General features: G+C 36.9%; 1 protein-coding gene across 1 annotated transcript in view; it reads left to right on the top strand.

The window, feature by feature from the left end:
• LOC139967885 (bombesin receptor subtype-3-like) overlaps nucleotides 1-18516 on the top strand; it is a 39305-nt gene extending 20789 nt beyond the window's left edge. Inside the window, exon 2 of the mRNA XM_071972072.1 lies at nucleotides 14673-18516. Within this exon, the coding sequence (XP_071828173.1) occupies nucleotides 14673-15704 (1032 nt within the window). The 3' untranslated portion in view covers nucleotides 15705-18516. The remainder of the gene's footprint in view (nucleotides 1-14672) is intronic.
• Nucleotides 18517-20103: the final 1587 nt, after the last annotated feature.

The following is a 20103-nucleotide window of genomic DNA, read 5'->3' as shown; positions in this document are numbered from 1 at the left end:
GTAATTAACCTCTTTCTCAATTATGATGTCGTCTTTTGAATAAAAATTCCCTCTTAACTAATGGACTTGATAAAGCTCGCTAGAGGGCAACTCAATATTTCTGGAAACCAGATACATCTTTCCCTCTTTTTTCAAAGGGCATAAATCGTAGATAAGTTTGAAGAAATCTCAATCGATCCATAATTGATCTTTTTTGGTATTTACGTCAAATACTTTTCTGTTGTCCAAAAATATAGGGGTTTCATATAGGTTGCTTTATCCCTTTTATCTAGCCTTAATCTCATTCATCACGAAAACAGATTTATTTACATGCATGCTAACTTTGCTATTCTCGAAAGCTATAATTTCGACATTTTTGTCAGCGAAATTTTGCCAAAATATTCATTAAAGAAAGTTATGTTGACAAACTTGACGTTCATTGGTAATTATAGCATGACCAAACAGTAGTCTTTATTGACGTTTTATAATAAATAAAAGAATTTCCGTACTTTGCATTGCTAATGACACAATGCTTTTTTCGTGTTTTTTTTTCAATTTGATAATTTCGATACTTAGTCCCTCATAATTATTGTCCAATATTGTTGACTATTTTGACTAATTAACCTTTGATATTCATTAAGGACTGATTTTTATTATTATTATTTCCGATACGCACTTTGGATGCCAAATGATAAACTTGTACCAAGAAAAAAGTGCGTGGGCAACGCTATTCCCTGCATCGAAGCGAATCCTTAATTCCTTAATAGTCAATCATTTGGTTCAGATTTTTATGACTCGGGACTAATCAGTTCGTTCAATTGTGCTCTTATTTTGAGGAACAACAGTCGAGTTATACATATTTTCACCAAAATGATGACACAAAGTAAATATCAAAGTAATAAAAAATAAAAAAAACTCTACAATAAACCCATTCTTGGTATAATATAAGAGGAGTCATCTTCCTACAATAAATAATCGTTCAAAGTTACATCTTTATATTTCGCATTAAGTCAACACTACTGATATTATTAAAAATGAACGAGCAACAAACAAGAACTAATAAGAGTTCGGTCTTGTTGTTAGCTACAAAAGGTGGGTGAGTTAACTCTAGCGTTAATGTTCATAAAATATGAATGTGTATGCAGGAATATTCAAACACATGCGTGTCGGGCATGCATATGGATATAGGTGTTACATGCCAGGTGGAAGAGAGAGTGCAAGACACCGTGTGTCATGTATGCAAAAGGAAAGAGGATGGCGATTAAGCTTATATATTCGGCACTGAAAGGTCAAGACGTTACTCTTCGTTCTTGAGGTACAATTTTTTGTGTCCTTGAGTACTTCTCCATCCTAAAGCAATCTCGTAGTGCTAGACAATAATGCTTAATATCTATCGGAAATGCAGCACTGTTACTACTGTATAATATAAGACTGCTACTATTGGAAGGGTAGTACTGTTACTATAGGAAATGTAGTACTGTTACTATAGGGATAGTGGTACTGTTACTATTGAAATATACTACTACTGTTGAAAATATAGTACTGTTACTGTTGGAAGTGTGGTACTGTTACTGTTGGAAGTGTGGTACTGTTACTGTTAGAAGTGTAGTACTGTTACTGTTGGAAGTATAGCACAGGTTACTGTTGTCAGGGTCAAAGTGTTATACCATTAGAAGTCTAAAGTACCGACAAGGCTTATTGGAAGTATAATACTGTTATGCTATTGGGAGTGCAATTCAATTACATCACCAAGTAACTGTCCATATTTAACATATTCCTCTTCAACATGTTAATATGTCAATGCCTAATGTAATTAGCATACTGACGCCTACGCCTGATTTCGTTATAGTTATAAGACAATAAGACTAATTACGACTTAATGTTATGTATATATCTGAGGAGAAAGAAATATGATACGTAATAGCTTTTACACGTTTTATACTTTGTAAGTGAAAAACAAATTAACTTTTTATGTACTACATGTCGTTTTGAGATGCTGATTGTGATAAACATTACCAAGTTTCTTATTGTATGTAAATTGTGTTCTGTTTACACCACGACTTGAGTATGTCTATTAGTTTTGCGGCAACATGTCAAAAACCTTAAAAAATTCCACCAAAGTATTTCTTTTTCTCTTTCCACGTTATATATCATCTCAAAATTTGACACGAATACAGTGTAGTTTTCAAAATTATTTATTTATTGCAATCACAATAAAGACTGAGGGGTTTATTCATATAGTTTAGTATTCATCTTATTATCTCTTATTTCAGTCCTCATTAATAAATCATAAATCTCCATTAATTTTCTGAAATATTTTCTGAAAAATAAAAAATAAACAAGGTTCCATTATTTGATCTGTATACTGCAAATTTGGGTGCACCTTTCAGCTTGTATATTAACGACTTCAAAGTCATGTACCATTACTTGGAAAGGAGGCCGTGCTAGAGTAAAGCTACATGTACTGTTGAACTATGAAAGTAACGCAATTTGTACTTTTGGATTTGACGGAACGAAGCCCCACGGTAGCACGATATAACGTGCGGAAATAGGCGTAATGCCACATGTATGTTCTTTTCAACTCGAAAGAGAGGCCCCATGCCACAACTATACACTGTTACAACATGTAAGCCATTTAACTGCGAACGTATGGACTCACTCAACATAAACGTTTCGGGGGCTGCGAAAGCATATGCAACATACCAAGTGTACTTTTGAGACCGAGACATCGTGTGCAGTGGACCATATGTTATAAGAATTATATAATCATCCACTTAGTATTCGGAAAACGTAACAACAGCACCAAAATCAACGTGATGTTTTGCTAAGCTTGGAAAAGTATAAAATATTAACACAGCGTGCACTTGATAGCTGCGACTAAAATAAACGATTCATTTTGAACAATAATCATCCATGACGCGTTCGGCATCTTGCCAGACTATATAAACAGTAGTCTAAACACATTGTTACCATTTCTTTCTATAAACAGCGATAAAGATTGGAAACAATTTTATATAGTGAGGCCACTTTCAGAAGGTGGAAGTTTCAATATAATACGATGGTGAAAAATGATGTTCCCCTTTAGGAATTGGTCCACAGTTAAATGCAATAAAATTGTGCGGTGCCTTATTTGACAACTCGTATTTTTACACGAATTATGCCCAGGGTATGTTTATATTAAATTCGTGAATAATAAATGATAAAACAAAATCTCAAGAATTTTTATGAAGTAGAGTTTGCCTTTGTGTGTATGGGTGATTTAATTGTGTAATATCACGATGTGTTTTTTCCTTTTTATCTTTTGTCGTGTATATGTTTAAAATATTAATTCGCAGTTAAGCTTACGGACAATACATGTTATCACTTATAAACAGATGATGGAGAGGTGTAATGGCTAACAAATCTATTTTCTTGTTAAGAGTCGTCAGCCCAATTTGAATAGCATGTTTTGTTAGCTCGTTACATGAGTGTTAAATCGGATCATTCAAGTCCTCAGTATTGCACTGCATATTAGACACTCAAAGAATGGCCACTCGTGTTTGAATCAACAATCATTTTACAGCTACGATCCAAGTACTTCTAATGATATCTCCTCCTACAGCTCCCCTCCCCCTCCCCCTCCACAAACCCTCCCACCTCCCATCTCCGCCGGAAAGGAATTACTATAAACATATGACGATGACAATAACAACCGGAAAATTAAAAAGAAAACAACAAAATGTATGAACTGAGATTGAGAATGACATTCAGTCTATTTCATAATGTATAAATAATGACATCCATGCATGGTGAGTGGAATTTGCATTGATTTTTTTTTTTTTGTAAACTGTGGATATAACTTCTTATCAATCTCAGTCTTAAGAGTCGATATCGGCTAAACTTTTGAAGCTTTTGAAAATCAATGTTTAGTTCCATACTTGCATATTCAAACTTGACTTGCAACCCTCACCATTCTATAAATATATAGGGAATAATGTTATCCAAGAATACGCCACGGCATTCTCACACCGCAATACTGATGCAGAGAAGTAGTATTATATATCATCTATACAAGTTCTCTGTCACGTAAGTGGATGCAAAATTCCTGGTATTGATATGCTTCACTGTGTGCATTGGAGCACCTGTATCGCATATAAAGAGAAACTAAATTCCGGGTTCTCGGCTCCTTATTGTTGGTATGTTTCACCGAGATATATCGGAATACCTGTGCTTACAAATTGTAAGAGCCGTTACGTCATATTAGATTCGTTTTTTTTTTGTGCAAAGTTGATGTTAGGGTGGGGTACAGGAAAGTTAGTTAGTTGCATTCCATCTGGTAACCATATCACGTCGGCGAGAGAGGTAGTTTCTCCGTTATTGAGAACGAGAGTTAACATCTTCAATTAAAAGGCAATGAGGCCTCAAATTGTGTTCCTCTAATATTGTCACTGAGGACAATTTTGTATACTTGTTATTGAGAACAAGCCGCTACGATACATTGTATTCTCGACGCACGAGGTCGAGCAGAGTGCTTTATTCGTTTAGTGTGACAAGCGGAGTTTGCTGTATAGTAAACCAGATTACGGGCAGGCGACCCCCAATAATCTGTGAGTATTCTAAGTATTAATGTAAAATTGGTATATTCTAGGACCACATTAAATGAGAGAGTGTCATCATTTCGTAAATTTATTTGTAAGTAAACTGTATGATCCAAAGTGCTTGAATTGAAACGAAATTCTTAAAAGTGGTCGAATACCTAGTAGAAATGCTGAGACTAATACATGTAACGAGAGCTAGTTTCATTTTGTCGCATAATTGGTTTATTATTGAGATTGTATGGAATTTATATTTGATTGATTGATTTATTTGTTGTATCACGTGAACAGGGACGTCGCTAGAGGGGGGGTGTGGGGGTGTCTCACCCCCCCCCCAATATTGGTAAAAATGACGATAGTTGGAAAATTTGAGTGCGACAGTCGGAATTTCCGACTGTCGGAATTTCCGACTGTCGCCAGCTTCAATTCGGAATTTCCGACTGTCGCACTCTAATTTTTCTGACTGTCGCACTCTTATTTTCATATGTTCTTGTAATTTGTGAGTGACGTAAAATTTTCGATCAAAATTGACCTTTAATCAGTCATATTTACCACGTTTTTCTCGTCACATTGAGAAATTGTATCTCGCGATCCTTATACTCCACCATACAAAACTTCGTATGATTTTGAATACTCTAAAAAAAATACAACGTTCGCCAGCTTCAGTTCTGATAATTTATGTCAAACTTTTGCTATTGGGTGGGTCAACCCTGTTCGCTAGCTTCAAGTAAGTTCAGGATATACTTGTTTTTTTTAGCATGGTATTTTGTCAGTGCTCTTTTGATCTTGAATACTCGTCAGCTCCGTTAACTCGATTATAATCGTAATAACATTCAGGCCTACTAATTCAACTACTTACTTAGTTGGCAGATGCAATTAGCTAAATTTAGCCTATAGCCTATTTCACACCTACAGTTGGCCACTGCATAATAAAATACATATCTACCTAACCTCACTCGATGGAATGTCACGAACCGTATGCACAACAACGTCGACAACGTTCGTTCTCATCCTTTCTTTGATTCGTCTTAAGTTGTTGCACGAACAGCATGTTATGAAGCTAAGCTAGCAATCGTACGTGATACGCACTTCCTATAAATAATTATTACACTGCTAGTACACGGCGATAACGATATTTTTTTTTAGGCCACTGCAAATCTGGCTGTCTTACAAAATATGAAAGTTTATATTGTCCATCAGTTAAGTTCGTCAAATGTATTAAAGTCCAGACATTGGACAATAAACACGAATCATCCTTCTGGAAAAATTGTAAAAGAGCACTATGTTTGTCTTTCTGATATATTATGTAAAAGAACATGTAAAAGAATTCAAACAGGAAACAAAATCTGCTGGTAATATGATATCATATGATAATGATGAAACTGACAAAAAATTGCACCAGATCGCATCTAAGGACCTTCAATTGTCCAAAAATATCTCACTCAAAGGGGAGGTGGACCAGGGGCGTAGCGAAGGGGTTTTTGTTGGGGGGTGTGGAGAATTTGATTTGCCGACGGATCTAGAAGTGGTGACTGAAATGGGGGAGGGGTCTAAGGGGAGGGGGTGTCCCCCTCCCCTTTGGAAAATTTTTAGTTTTGAAACGTCCTTAGATGCAATCTGATGTATATTTTAGGTCAAATTTGATTTGCCGACGGATCTGGAAGTGGTGACTGAAATGGGGGAGGGGTCTAAGGGGAGGGGGTGTCCCCCTCCCCTATGGAAAAATTAGTTTGAACGTCCTTAGATGCAATCTGGGGCATATTTTAAGTCAAATTTGGCACGGAAGAAGCTCCCGTTCTCCTTTTTCTATTCAGCTTTCCTTCTTTCTTCCCCCCGCTCTCTTCATCTTTTCTCCTTTTGCCGACAGACCCAAAATTTGCCGACAGCGACCAAATTATTGGGGGGGGGGGTGTGGCACCCCCACACCCCCCGCTCGCTACGCCCCTGAGGGGGACACCCCTCCCCCATATCAGTCGCAAAAAAGTGCTCCCCCTTTCTAATTCCTGGTTATGTCGTTGGGATATACATTGTCTCTATGGTATACCATTAAAACACTCAATGCTAATCTACGGAAGTTTAAAAGTGCCATCAACATAAGCAAAAACTTTGCCCCATAAGGTACAAAATATTATCGAAAAAAGTTCCGAACAAAAGTGCAGTCGCGAAAGATGGGTGCCTGACTGACACTGACCGTATCGTTGACGATTAGTGCGGGGGGGGTGGGGGTACAAGGCAGCAGTCGGAATTTTCTGGCTCCAAAACCCATCCAGTTGGAATTTCAGCCACTACACCCCCCCCCCCCCCCCCAATCATCAGGCCTTCGCTACGTCCCTGCACGTGAATATGTACAATGTGATAGGAAATCTTCTAAAAAACCTTCAGATGGCTTAACAAAGTAGAGGACTCCCTGTAAAGAAAAGGGAAGAGTAAACTAAATATATAAGAGCCTTAATTGTTTGAGGAACAAGGGCAGATCTTAAATTTGTCGCGTAAAGAATTTATTGTGAAAAATTGGTAAGATTATTTTTAGAAAGCAAAGGAAATGCTGTATCATGGTTACGTTAATGTGTCTCGAAGGAGTGAGAGTTAAAATGTCCTTTATAAGTTGCGATAAATCAATCGTAGTTTTGCTTCGGGAAATTGACCGTATGTTTAAAACAAATATTAGGAATGGTTTTGCTCCTCTGTTTGTCTACAGGGTTTTATTTTTGGTGACTCCAAACTAACTGCTTGGTGTCACGGGGGTATTCTTCCGTGCCGATAGATGTGGTCTGGTCCACACTTTTAAGACGCCGGATACAGGTATCCTACTTTGACACTTTTGCGAAAAGCTGAATGGTTTGACTCCGCCTATAGCGACTACCTTGTGGGCGGTGATCTTCTGAAGCCTGTCCTAAAGCGTACTATAGCAGTGTCAGTTAGCATAAAGGGGGTAGGATTCACTGGATAAGTATCCAAGGGGGTGTAGTTATTTTCATATGTGTATTTCTTTTATGTTTTCTTTTACCAATAATCATTGAAATATCTCGTGCCAATAAATCCATGAGAATTAAAAGCAGAGTGTTTGCGTGGTTTCTTGATTATCAATTGAGCGTTACTTTCTAGAAAGGGTCACTATGTGTCACTTGTGACATTCTCATTATGTAGGAATTGTATTCATTACCAGGGGACTTTCATCTCTCATTTGCATCATCATATAATTTGCAATTTAGTGTAAAAATGATAACTTGGGAATAGTAAAACTGCTACTTGAATTACATCACATTTGTATTTTGATTAAGAATTTGGGGGATTTCTTTGGAAGAGAAAGAGAGGTCGGTTTTATCTCACCCTTTTCTGTTGTTGTTTTTTCTTCTTTTGCTTTGGATAAGAAGTCACCCCTTTCCCCCTTCATCTGACGAAGCATCAACTTTCTATGAATGAATCCTTGAGACAGACACTCCAGATATGCAAAGAACAATTGAAGGGCAGAAGACATATTGATGCAATCTTTTTAGCGGGAAAACGTACCACTTATAGCGGGAAATATAGAGAGATTATTCTCAAATCGTCAACCCGTGGCCGTGCTTGAAGATTCTTAACCTGTAGGGTTAGATTTGTGTGAGAAAAGATGCACGCTGTCGGAAATACGTCGAGACACTGTAAAAAAAAAATATATATATATATTTAAAGTGCTCTTCCTTCAGTTAAAGACGCAGGTTCCTTTACCACGGTACAGCCGATTCACACAGAGATTACAGTTACTACTGTCAATCTTAAAGTTTTGTACCACAGTAAACACTGGGTTGTGCTGACAAATCTGATAAATCGGTAGGATGTGCTATTATGTTTACAGTAAGAACTGAGGATATTTGTAATTCCAACAAATCCGTGTATCGGGTGCACGGTAACTTCAGACAATCTAACTTTGATACATTTTCTGGGAAAATCTCAATTTAACAACCAACTTATTTTCGCGATTATGAAGAAGTTTCAAACTTGAAAATTTGATTGATCCTAACCCAAACTAAGCGAAGAATATTTTTACTCCTACATTACGTAAAATCTCCCATCTCTGAATATGAATTTTGTTGTTTTTACTGTATTATTTGTATTATATTATTTTTATGTTAATTACCTTGTTTTAAGTCGCTCTGCACAAGGATATAAATTGTTTAAATTATATATGAATTGCTTTACTCTAAGTATATACCCTCATATCAACCACTTATATACAAACAAGGGGTTAAACCCTCGACACCTGCACATGTAAAATTGCAGAAAAATACGCAAGTTACAATTATTATGAAATCACAACTTACATGAAAGACTTACAATTTTAATCACCCTTGTCTTTAAGATTTGACCTGACTCTTATTATTAAGTTTAACTTGCTTATACTTATAGACAATTCTGATTGGTTTATATCTTTTCGTTTTTTTTTCCTTCTTAATCTTCTTCTTCATGAAGTAAGTTCCCCTACCAGACTGTTGTAACTTGATATCTCCTGTATTCAAAGCTATATCACGTATCGAAGTCACACAGTTTCGGAACTGCGATGTATGTCGATGGATTTGAATTACGATTAATATCTGGCGACGCTTAAATTCAAAGCATGGATAAAGCAAATAGAAATATTACAGTGACACGCACTACATTCTAGAACGGAAATACACAATTGATGCAATTTATATTTAGAAGTCCGGTAAGGGATGTACAACCTTCGTCCTTATTCTAAAACTTGTTGACATTGTTTTAGCTTGCCTTGGCATGTTAAGGGACTTCATCCTTTTCAAGGCGCATCCATTGCCTCTTGGCATGTGTGTTTGTGCGTGCGCGGGCGCGCGGGTGTATGATTGTGTTTTTGTACTTAAGTATTTGTTGATTAATTAACGATGGCATCTTACAAAAGAGTGAACAATTGTGTGTCCGCCAAGTTCATTTGTCATTCTCTAAGTGTATTTTTGTCAAGTAAATGATTGTAGCAAATTTGGAATTCTTATATACGTAGACACATTCCCCGCTCAATCCACAAACTAAGGCTACGTATGCGTGGCCGTTTGACTGTGTCTGTGACTGTGTCTGTCGATGTGTGTAGGTGTTGGTGCGTGTATGCGCATGCGAATGCGCATATGTGCGTAATCGGTGGGTGGTTAGCTTTTACTGCATGGATTGTCACTAGAACCGTTATCATGTCTAACTTGCAAACACGAGATTAGCAATTCCCAATGTCGTATTACTTCATACGACGAAAAACAAAAACAAAAACAAGCAAGAATAAAGAAAAGAAAAAAAAGGCCAAAATCACCCACCAGGTGTCATGTTACTATATCCTGCCTTCACTCTGGACAGGATATGACCCAATATCTGGAACGAATATTCACTGAGGATGAAAAGAAACTGGTCCCGTATCTAGGTCAGTTCAACAATAACTTCCTCGAAATCTAAACATGATAAAATCTGTCAACTGAGAGAATTGTTTTTTTTTTTCAAAACTAGATCACAACTTTTTCATCTTCTATTCTGGAACTGTTTAGTTCACCAGTGATTTTCACTGTTAGTTTCTAAAACATTAAACTAGAGCATAAACCAAAAGTTCTAAACTTATATTTCTTAGTTTGACACATGTTTTACTCATTTTGTCACAGTTGTTACACGGGAGGATAAATTTTTAAATTGTTCTAAAGCTGTTAGCTATTCTTGATTGTTTTTATCAGGGCAGGGGATTAAAATTCATTGATCAATCAATTTTCTTCCGCCAAATCCAGTTCACTTTCAACCGGATGTCATCCATCTTCGTTTCACTCAGGACCAATGAAAGCATAGAATTTCTTTTCGTTATCACTTCATAACGATATTAACATTATTACAAGTCGTTTTGTCCTTTCAAGAAGTGTTTGTTTTTTTTGTACCAGTTTGTTGTTATAATTTAATTACAAGTTAGTATAATTAGTACAAGTAAGCATAACGCGTGAGCCAAATTGCGCAAAAGTAAAACATAAAATAAACTAAAAAACACATGTAGAAGATGAAGAATACAGATCACCTTAAGTATTAAAACATAGTATAATTTAGTTAGCTAAATTGCGTACACGTCAGCATAATACGTGAGCCAAATTGCGCAAAAGTACAAACATAAAAAAAAATTAAAAAATAAGAAACAAATGTAGAAGATGAAGATTACAGATCCCCTTGAATGAAAAAAAAGACAACCAAACATCTTAACCCATATTTCTGATAGTAATTCTTGGAACTTCAATTAAAGTTATCAGTTGCTTCTACTTAATGAAAAAAGCAGTTTCAGAAATGTTTGTTTAATAATAAGTTAATTACAATGAAGAATTAGTCAAAATGAGATCTAAAACTGGATCTAATTTCGTCGTGCTGATTCTTCCATCACTTTGGAACCAGGACATTGACTCGTGATCTTATCGCTGTGACATCACGAGCATCTCTTCAGTGTCTTAATTACATCGCAACACCAACGTCCTGAAGGACACGAAGGTACGATGAACTGCAAAGTAACGTAAATCCAATCGCGTTTGAGGATTCAATTCGTTGTTAACTTTTAGCTTGTATAGTAACATAAAGGTAATTGATAGTTTTTAACCAAGACATTTATACCTTACAAACGTGGTATCTTGAAATTTAAGCAATATGCATTCTATCTTTACTAAATCATTGTAGTTCGGTGGCATATAGCCTATACTCTTTGCTTTCCGAAATGAAAGATGTGCAAAAGCAGGTATACTTTTCTATATGGTGGTTTGTTACAAACAAGATCGGCTTACTCTTCAAGTCTGTTCATATTCTCTTATTATTATATTCTAATAATTCATCATTTTTTAGTAAACTCGAAACGATACGATTTTCGAAGGAAATATTGTAACGCCTCATACAACTTATAAAGAGCATTAGGTTACGAATATCAACAAGCTGGCCTGTAAGCTAGCTTCTTGTGCCTTACAGCAGCACGTACTCTCCATAAAGTTTTCTAAAGTGGCACTTCAACAGAAATGACTTCGCCTTTCAAAGATTTTTTTTTTAATAAAGTTATAGGCAAAGATATAGAAATGGAGAAGATAGTGTAATGTGTTGTAACCAAGGTATACACGCTTTTATCTTCTTGATGAACCATCGGTAAAGACATCTTATTTAAGGCAGGGACCTGCCAATTGCTTCACGGTTTAATGTAAAGGACGTAGCATCCCTCCTCCCGGGCTTCCTTGATAATGGTCAGGCGTCCCTCCCCATCCACCTCTCCCTCCCTCCCCCACCGCCTCTCCCTCTCCCTCCCCTTCCCAACCTTCCTGATAAAAAGAAACCTTATGTATCATCGGGTGAGGGATTTGTATTGTCCTTCATGGTTTCTCCTCCAAATTATTTGTCTAAAAAGAGAAAATATTACGCAAAAGGAAACTTTCCATTTTCCAAGTCGCGAAAGACACTGTTAATTAAATTATTTCAACTATATATCGAAAATCTTGTCAGTGGCCGAAGAAAACACTTATATCAGTAGAAAGCGAGGTCAGTTCGAACCTAATCCTTAAACTTGACCATCAGATATGAAGTCAATCAGCACTGATCAATATTAAAGTCCCTCAAATTCCCTTCTTCAATATCTTCAATTTCAAAAGAGATGACGGAGAAGAAAAAAAAGAACGTTTAATGTTTTATGCTGTTTTATGGATATAATAAATAAATCGTTTGTGGATAAATGCTATCACAATATTTTCCTATATGATTAATTGTCAATTATATGTAAGTTTCGCATCAGTAAGGTTTACTTTCATACATTATTTATAAATAATGTAGATTTTTTTTTAAGTGACTATGCAGTCATTCGTGTCATATTATGGACATTAATTTGAATTATTGGATTAAGGATTTTAACCAACCTAACATTTTTAATGTTTCATTTACGCTTCGACGATTATTTACCTTCTTTTTTCATATTTTTTATAACTCCTGTGATATAAAGATGCAGATTATAATTTTTTAAAGTGCCTATTTTATTCGGTCGTTTAATTCCTAGAATCAAATAATTAATTTATAAATATCCTTGTTGCATGATTTTCTGCATGATGGTTTTGAAGTTTTTTTTTACTGTTTTTTCCCCTTACTTTGCTTTCCTTTACTTTTCTTTCCTCTTCCGACTAATTGAAATTATATTTGAGTAATTAGTCTTAAAAGACCTTCATTATTTCTTCCAAAGTAATCAAAGTTACAACTTCCTAAGCGTTTGCAAAAACCACTCTTCTGCAAGCTTGTCGTCTAAAATGGCTCTTCGCAGGAAATTGAAGACTTGTATAATAAAGTAACTGTATAGAGGAGGTTTGCCAACTGTATTCACTGCTGGATGAGTTGAATACTTAAACAAGAGTTACCATAATATGGAGAACTTCTATATCGTACAATGGGTGTAATGTTGACCATTTAACGTTAATGACAAACTTCCAAAATAGTTCTTAAGCACCGTAGTAACTCCAAAGATTGGATAGTCACTCTATTAGAGTGCATACATTGATCATTTCGTTAATGTGTGAAGTCAGCCTCGGGTACAGGTTAAAATTCTTGCATTTATAACTCATGTGGCAAGTAGAAATGAAAACAGTAATGTGGCAATAAAAGGAACCCTCCGAAAGAAGCTAATTTCAAACCTCTAAAACAGGGGTTCCCTTACTGGGGTACATGAACCCTATGGGGTGCGTGAGTCCATCCCAGGGGGTTCGTGAGAGTTTCTGAAAGTCAAATCTAGAGTATTTTTTGTTGAACTAAAATCTGATATATCATATAATTTAGTATTGTACAAAAGTCGTACCTATGGAAAAACAGGAGCATCCGGCTCATCGTGTGTGATGGGTGACCGACGCGTGATACAATTCGTGATCTGATCTTGAAGTTTCCAATTAAATATTTGTTCATCTCTTGCTTTTTTTGCATTACAATACTACATTATGAACTTGATCTTTTACGAAGCACTATTATGCCTATTATAGTATAATAATGACTCAGATCGTGTCTCAAAAAGTTGGGGGTTCGTGGACAACTCTGACATCCACAAGGGGGTTCGTGCGAGAGGGATAAAGTTAGGGAAACCCTGCTCTGAGAAGTCGTCGGCTTTTTGACAGATGTTAATTTCTTTGCAATTACTCTTTTTTAAATAATATGTCTTGTTTGCATAGATTTGTAGAGTGACGGCAGACCTTATGTTGCGTATGCAACCATATTCTTCAACCCCCCCCCCAAAAAAATACCCCCCTCTCTGTTAAATATGAAGGAAACAAAACCGTCTTAAATGATGTTTGATATTAAAAGCCGATATCAATCTAGTTCGTTAACTTCACTAGTAAAGGTAATTTATTCCAATAATAACGTAAATGTGTGATTTCAAACTTGTTATTTGTATATGATTAATCCTACTAAAATGAGAATGGTGTGAATTCAATCAAATTCATTGTAATACCTTACTCATGAATCTGCAGTTATATATTTTGAACATTGACAAAGAAAAAAAAACTTTAAGCGCCTAAGGACACAATTACGTGAACAGATTTTTGTTGTTGTATGATTACTTCTCGCTTTAATGTAAGCCACGGAGGGACTCATTTGCAGGAACTGGGAGGTAAGGGTATATAGAAGAACATTATAGCTCCGACATGTATAGTAACAGGATATGTGACGTAAGTAAAATTCATAATAGTGGCAAATCCCATTCAACGAATGCCCAAACATTGCATGCAAGGGAAGATTAATGTATCTTCTTTGTATCTGAGTTTGTTGGTTTTGAATGCTTTTGGATTTAAACTAATAAATAACAGAAGATGTATGCAAGATACATGATACAGTAAAGTGACACGTGGTTTGCGTTTAGACGAATGTACCACCTTCCCCTTAATATCATGCCATGACGTAAGCAGAACATTCCCTTCTTATTATCTTTTGTCTTGCCCTGCCCCCTTCTACTCCGCCTTCCGCAGAAACAACCATGGAGCATAGCAACTCCCTGCATGGAGGTACCTCCATGATAAAACATAATACTTCAAACAGACACACGTGTATTACTACTATTCTTAGCTATGTGATAACAACTGCTTGTCTTTTCATGTCTTTTCCTGTTCTATTTTTCATTTCTTTCAGAGTGTCAATTTCTCCTACTACGATGAGAGTCTATTTACTGTTCACCATGACGTCACTACCGCTATCTATTCCATTATCGCCATCTTTGGAGTAATAGGAAACTTCTCCATCCTCTTGATTTTAGCCCAAAGCCATCAGACACAGAAAGCAAACGTTTTGATTGGTAGCCTAGCGTCAGCTGATCTCCTCTTCTTGGCTATATGCGTTCCTGTAAGAATAGATTTGTATCGAAACAATCATTTGTGGCAACACGGCGAAGCACTTTGTCGTTTTACTAACGGCCTTTCGATAGCACTGCAAACGGCCGCTATATACACGCTAGTGGCCTTGAGTGCGAACCGATACAACTCAGTCGTTAAACTAACACCTAAGTCGAAAGGTTGCCTAGGCGGGAACGTCTACGTCCAAGTTTTTCTCGTCTGGGTCGCAGCTGGGCTGGCAAGCCTAACTGGAATCTTTGGATCGGAGGTAAAGGAAGTGTACGGAAGTCACAAGGTGTGTAGTTTCATGCACTTTGAAGAAACTCACTTGGATTTCATTTACGCGTTTTCGTACTTCACGGTTCTCTTCGCCGTCCCCTTGGTCATTATCTTCATTTACTACAGTTGCCTCGCTTGGCATCTTTATCGTAGTATTCAAACCTTACCAGACGACGGATACCTAGCACGTCACGGGCAGATCATCGCCAGAAGACGTCTCGCTGTCGTAGTCTTAGCTCTCGTCATCATGTTTGTGATTTGCTGGTTGCCCTATCACGTGACAGAATTGTTGCACGCGGCTTTTCGCTTTTCACATACATTGATAGATCCAAACGTCATGTTAATCCTCACGCACTTCTTGGAACCTTTGGTCTACACGAAAAGCGCTTTGAATCCGGTAGTATTGTATACAATGAGTTCCTTCTTCAGACAGAGACTGAGAAGCAGTTTCCGGTGCTCTAAGCCGAGGAAGCAGCCGTTGTACACTTGCATGAATTCAAAACATGCCCCATCTCAACGAACGAGGCATACTGCCGTGAGCTCACCACTCTAGTGCTATAAACTGAATAATAATCCTACGACCTATAGTACAAACACAGCACTGAATCACGACGATGGCACTGGCAGTTTGTCGAACAATTACCAAAGAGATCCATAAACTCATATTTCATATCTCAAACTTACCGCTAGAAATAAAACTTGAAAAGGCATCTATCTTCAGGCGGGGAGAATGGTCCAGTCGAAGGATTTGTTACGTTTTTGCTGGGAAAGAATTAGACCACAACACTGGTGTACACCTCCTTTTCAACCTCTAAACACAAAATAAAGAGTATTCTTTTTTGCTGTGGGAGCACACAACACCATACATGGGTGTTTGCTTCAACGACACCAGATCTAATAACTTCCGCCAACCCGCCCCCCCCCCGTACCGATAACCTCCTTCATCGCCTCTTGCCCGCCCCATATAATTTCAAGTTTTAGAATTTGCCCACGCCCCGCTCCCGCTCCCTCATCTTTGAAACCCTTCTACGTATACCTGATGATATCATATTACTTCACCACGGTCACTCCTAAGCGATATGGTAATTTTATATAATAACATAATATTACCTACTATACTACTATACATCAGTCATTGGGTGTGAATGTACCTTTCACGTGATAGTGCTGGTTTCATGGTATTTAAGGTAGTATGTATGCATGTATGATCACACGCAGTCAGCTACGTTATCAATGGCATGAAACACATTTGCCTTAGATGCATGGGACCACATTTGACATGCAATTATTTAGTGAGCTTAGAAACATGGACGCCTTATCGACATTACGAAGAGGTAAACCGTAGGTTATAACCAGGATATATAATGTGAGATATAACACTTGGCCGGTGACAAGATAATTATGTGAGATAAACTTGTGTTGGAGGGGGGGGGGGGTGCGGGAGTAACAATGCGTAACATATATCCAAATGTGGCAAATAACAGTGAATGAGAGGTAACGCCTGTTAACAAAGGGAGGTTAACAGCACCCCTGTCTAAAGCATAAACCTAACTAATATGTAAACATGAACGGGGAGTAAAACCGCAGAGGGAGCAGCACTTCCATGCCATTTCCAATATGAGGCTCTACTTTCAGGGATGATAACTAGAGTTCAGTTGCCTGATTTGTTTTAATTTTTTGTTTTATTAATGATGGGCAGTGGGTACACACTCTGACTTCATTGTCTATATTTAAAAACCCATTCGCACTCAACTATAGTAAAGCTGGATGTGGTTGTATCTTTATTACAATATGTGAAACGCAAATTTCTCGACATCAGCATGTATTATTGGTGAAACCATCTCACGGTACCTCATCTCAAGCACTTTTCAATAGTAGCTATGTAAATATTTCCCTTTCATATACCTCCCTCTCCCCATACTAAATGTCCTGTTTAATTGCAGTTCCAAAATAAATGAGGCCTTTCCCAAAATGAAAGCATCAAGCATTCAGTTCCATTTTCTATAAAGTCAATTCCAGCCTTCAAATATAAGTTTTGAAAGGTTATTTAGACAAACACAAATAATATCAAACAAAGAAGGCATTGGCGGCGATATATGGCCCTTAAGTGGTGCTACTTTACTGATAAGCTCCCTTGTCCGTAGTATATCACGTCAACGTGCATGGTAGCGATAATGATGAAACTTGTAATTTGTCCCAATGGTACCAGCAAAAAACTTAATCCGCTGCAGTGTAGCTTATGTCAGAAGGTATGAACTAAGTTTGGACTTCTCAGTCGTCTCTAGAAAGAGAAAAAACAGTTCTGTTTGATCTCATTTGTCAACTTTAAAAATTTGAATAGAGTTAGATGTGAAGCATTCAAATGAAACCACTTTCGAGTGAAGTTAGCACACTTATAGGTAAGGCCCATGACATGATACGCAACCAATGGATATCAGACCCGAGCGAACAAATGCAGTGAACGTTTCCCAAACTGCCAGGTGCCGAGTAAATAAGGCTTATAGAAAGTCAAATGTGTGAGTTTGAGCATTTGCTAACTGTGGTCGATCACATTTTGAAAAGACTGTCACCGGTTATAGGCTTAGCAAGTCGTATTAAATGTAAGTTTTAATAGGAAATACTAAAACCTATGAGGCTGTAAACTTATTCTTAACTTTTAAGCAGAAGGTAATTAAATATGTAAATGATATTTTGTGTTAGTTGTTCTTTCAACGTCAATTTAGGTAGTTCTATTGTTACGCTTTGTCTTGTAAAATAATGTAAATAAACGAAAGAACACAAATTATCAGTTGTTTAAAACGAGCAACGGTTAAAAAGTACCGTAACATATTTTTGTAAAATGTAGAGATGAAGTGCAATATAATTGAAATTGAAAGTGACCACGAATAAGAAATCGTTATATAGACATTATATACAGATCGAATGTTGGCAGCGTACGCGTATTACCAGTTATCGCATAAAAAGTGTACGGTATGCTGAATATAGTGGAATGGGGTGCTGTAACATATCTCTGGAACAAACCTTCTTAACAGGGCAATGTCATATCGGTGTTATCCAATTCTGCGAAACTTGACAAGCTGTTGCTATGAGTTTTAGAAAGCATGGAATGTACTATTGAGTTGATCACTGGTAGTATCTACAAGTGCGTTAGTATACAAATAATGAATGGTTATGAGTGCAATAGTGCAAATATTTCATGAGTTGAAAGATGGAATGTTCCATTCAACGAGGCGCAGCCGAGTTGAATGGAACAAATTACATCTTTCAACGAATGTAATATTTGCACTATTGCACGAATGGAAACCGTTCATTATTTGCATACTAACGCACTTGTAGATACTACCAGTGATCAACTCAATAGTACATTCCATGCTTTCTAAAACTCATAGCAACAGCTTGTCAAGTTTCGCAGAATTGGATAGCACCGATATGACATTGCCCTGTTGCCCCCTCATGCAACAGATTGTTTTGAACAGACAGGTTTCTCTGCTCTCTTACCATTGAAAAAAGTGCTATCAAAAAAGTATAACGCATGTTTTTATCATCATAGCGTGCAATAGAGCGGATTTTGCATGCAATCGACGAGCAATTGACCAATCAAATGGCCGGAATATAATTAGGTGTTGTATAATAATGTTTAACATATTGATCATTTGAAACATACGCTACATCCAGAGTTTCGAGCTAAGCTAACTATATCACCATCTCAAAATAGTGTTTCGTAAAACATGATTTGCGTGACCCTCTAAGATTGGTGCGGGCTATGTTTTTTTTTTGCACGTACGTTTTCAGATTTATTGATACGACAATGGCGAAACTGCAGAAGAGGAAAATGGACCTAATTAATCAACCAGCGCGCCTGTATGCAATTTAAACCGGCGGGTTCGCATCCTTGTGAGCGCTTGCACGCGATCGTGTTACGTTGATTTAGAGATATAGATGTCCGATAGCGCTATACAAACTCTTTGCGTTGATTCAGAAATCTGTTAGCAGTACACTAATGCTCATAAGCACTGTAGGATTGATATGACAGCGCCCTCAGCTTAAAATGAACGCGTAAATAAATCTCACGCAGGGTTTGTCTAAATGACACGTAGCCTAATGTCTAGCAGTTACCACCACGGATATGTTGCCGTGCTGAAGGAGCGATACAAAATCTTTGGTTACCAGAAAGCATTACAAATCTATTTGTGTAGTAGGCACAATTTTGTGATATCTACAATCTAATTTAGTCCGTCATATCTACGTTTTCATTCATTTAGAAATGAATGAATTCAATGTGGTGACGTCATATCGATATGACGTAATATGTGGAATATGTCTTCTGCTGATATTCGTGTGTGCTATAGAATTGTTAAGAAGATTTTATATATTTATTGACTGATCGAAGTTTTAAATCGATCTCTTAATTTCATTTAATAAATCAAAGGGCTCGCATGTAACAGATAATTACTGACTTAGGTTACTGATATAAACAAATTAAAGGATGACATTAGGGACAAAATTAATTTAGATATGATACGGTAGAGAATTACAAAATATATACTGGTATCAGTCACGGTTGTATCAATACCACTAATACGTTTTTTTTTTCTCTCCAGAAAGCCACTTTAAACATATGAAACTCATCAATAAGTGTGACTGGACTAAGTTTAACCATGGAGGTAAAAACAGACCTCAATGGTTTAACACAGAGAATAATTACATCAATTTCTCTGATGTATTACATAATGCAATAGGAAAATACAAGACGTTTTTGGCCCCAAATAACATGCTCACAATGCATCACCAAATGTTCAAGGATAAATTGTGTTGACTGTATTGCAGCTGGGCTGCTCTGTCAGTTCATAGGAAGTTTAAGGCACATGGTTTGATGAGTGATTAGAAATTATGAAACAATTCATTAACATGAAAATTTAGACCTGCAATGAGGAGCATCAACTTAGCCTTAA

The sequence above is a fragment of the Apostichopus japonicus genome, chromosome 5 (genome assembly GCF_037975245.1).
Source record: "Apostichopus japonicus isolate 1M-3 chromosome 5, ASM3797524v1, whole genome shotgun sequence".
NCBI lineage: Eukaryota > Metazoa > Echinodermata > Holothuroidea > Aspidochirotida > Stichopodidae > Apostichopus > Apostichopus japonicus.
This window is presented reverse-complemented; position numbering and strand designations above follow the sequence as displayed.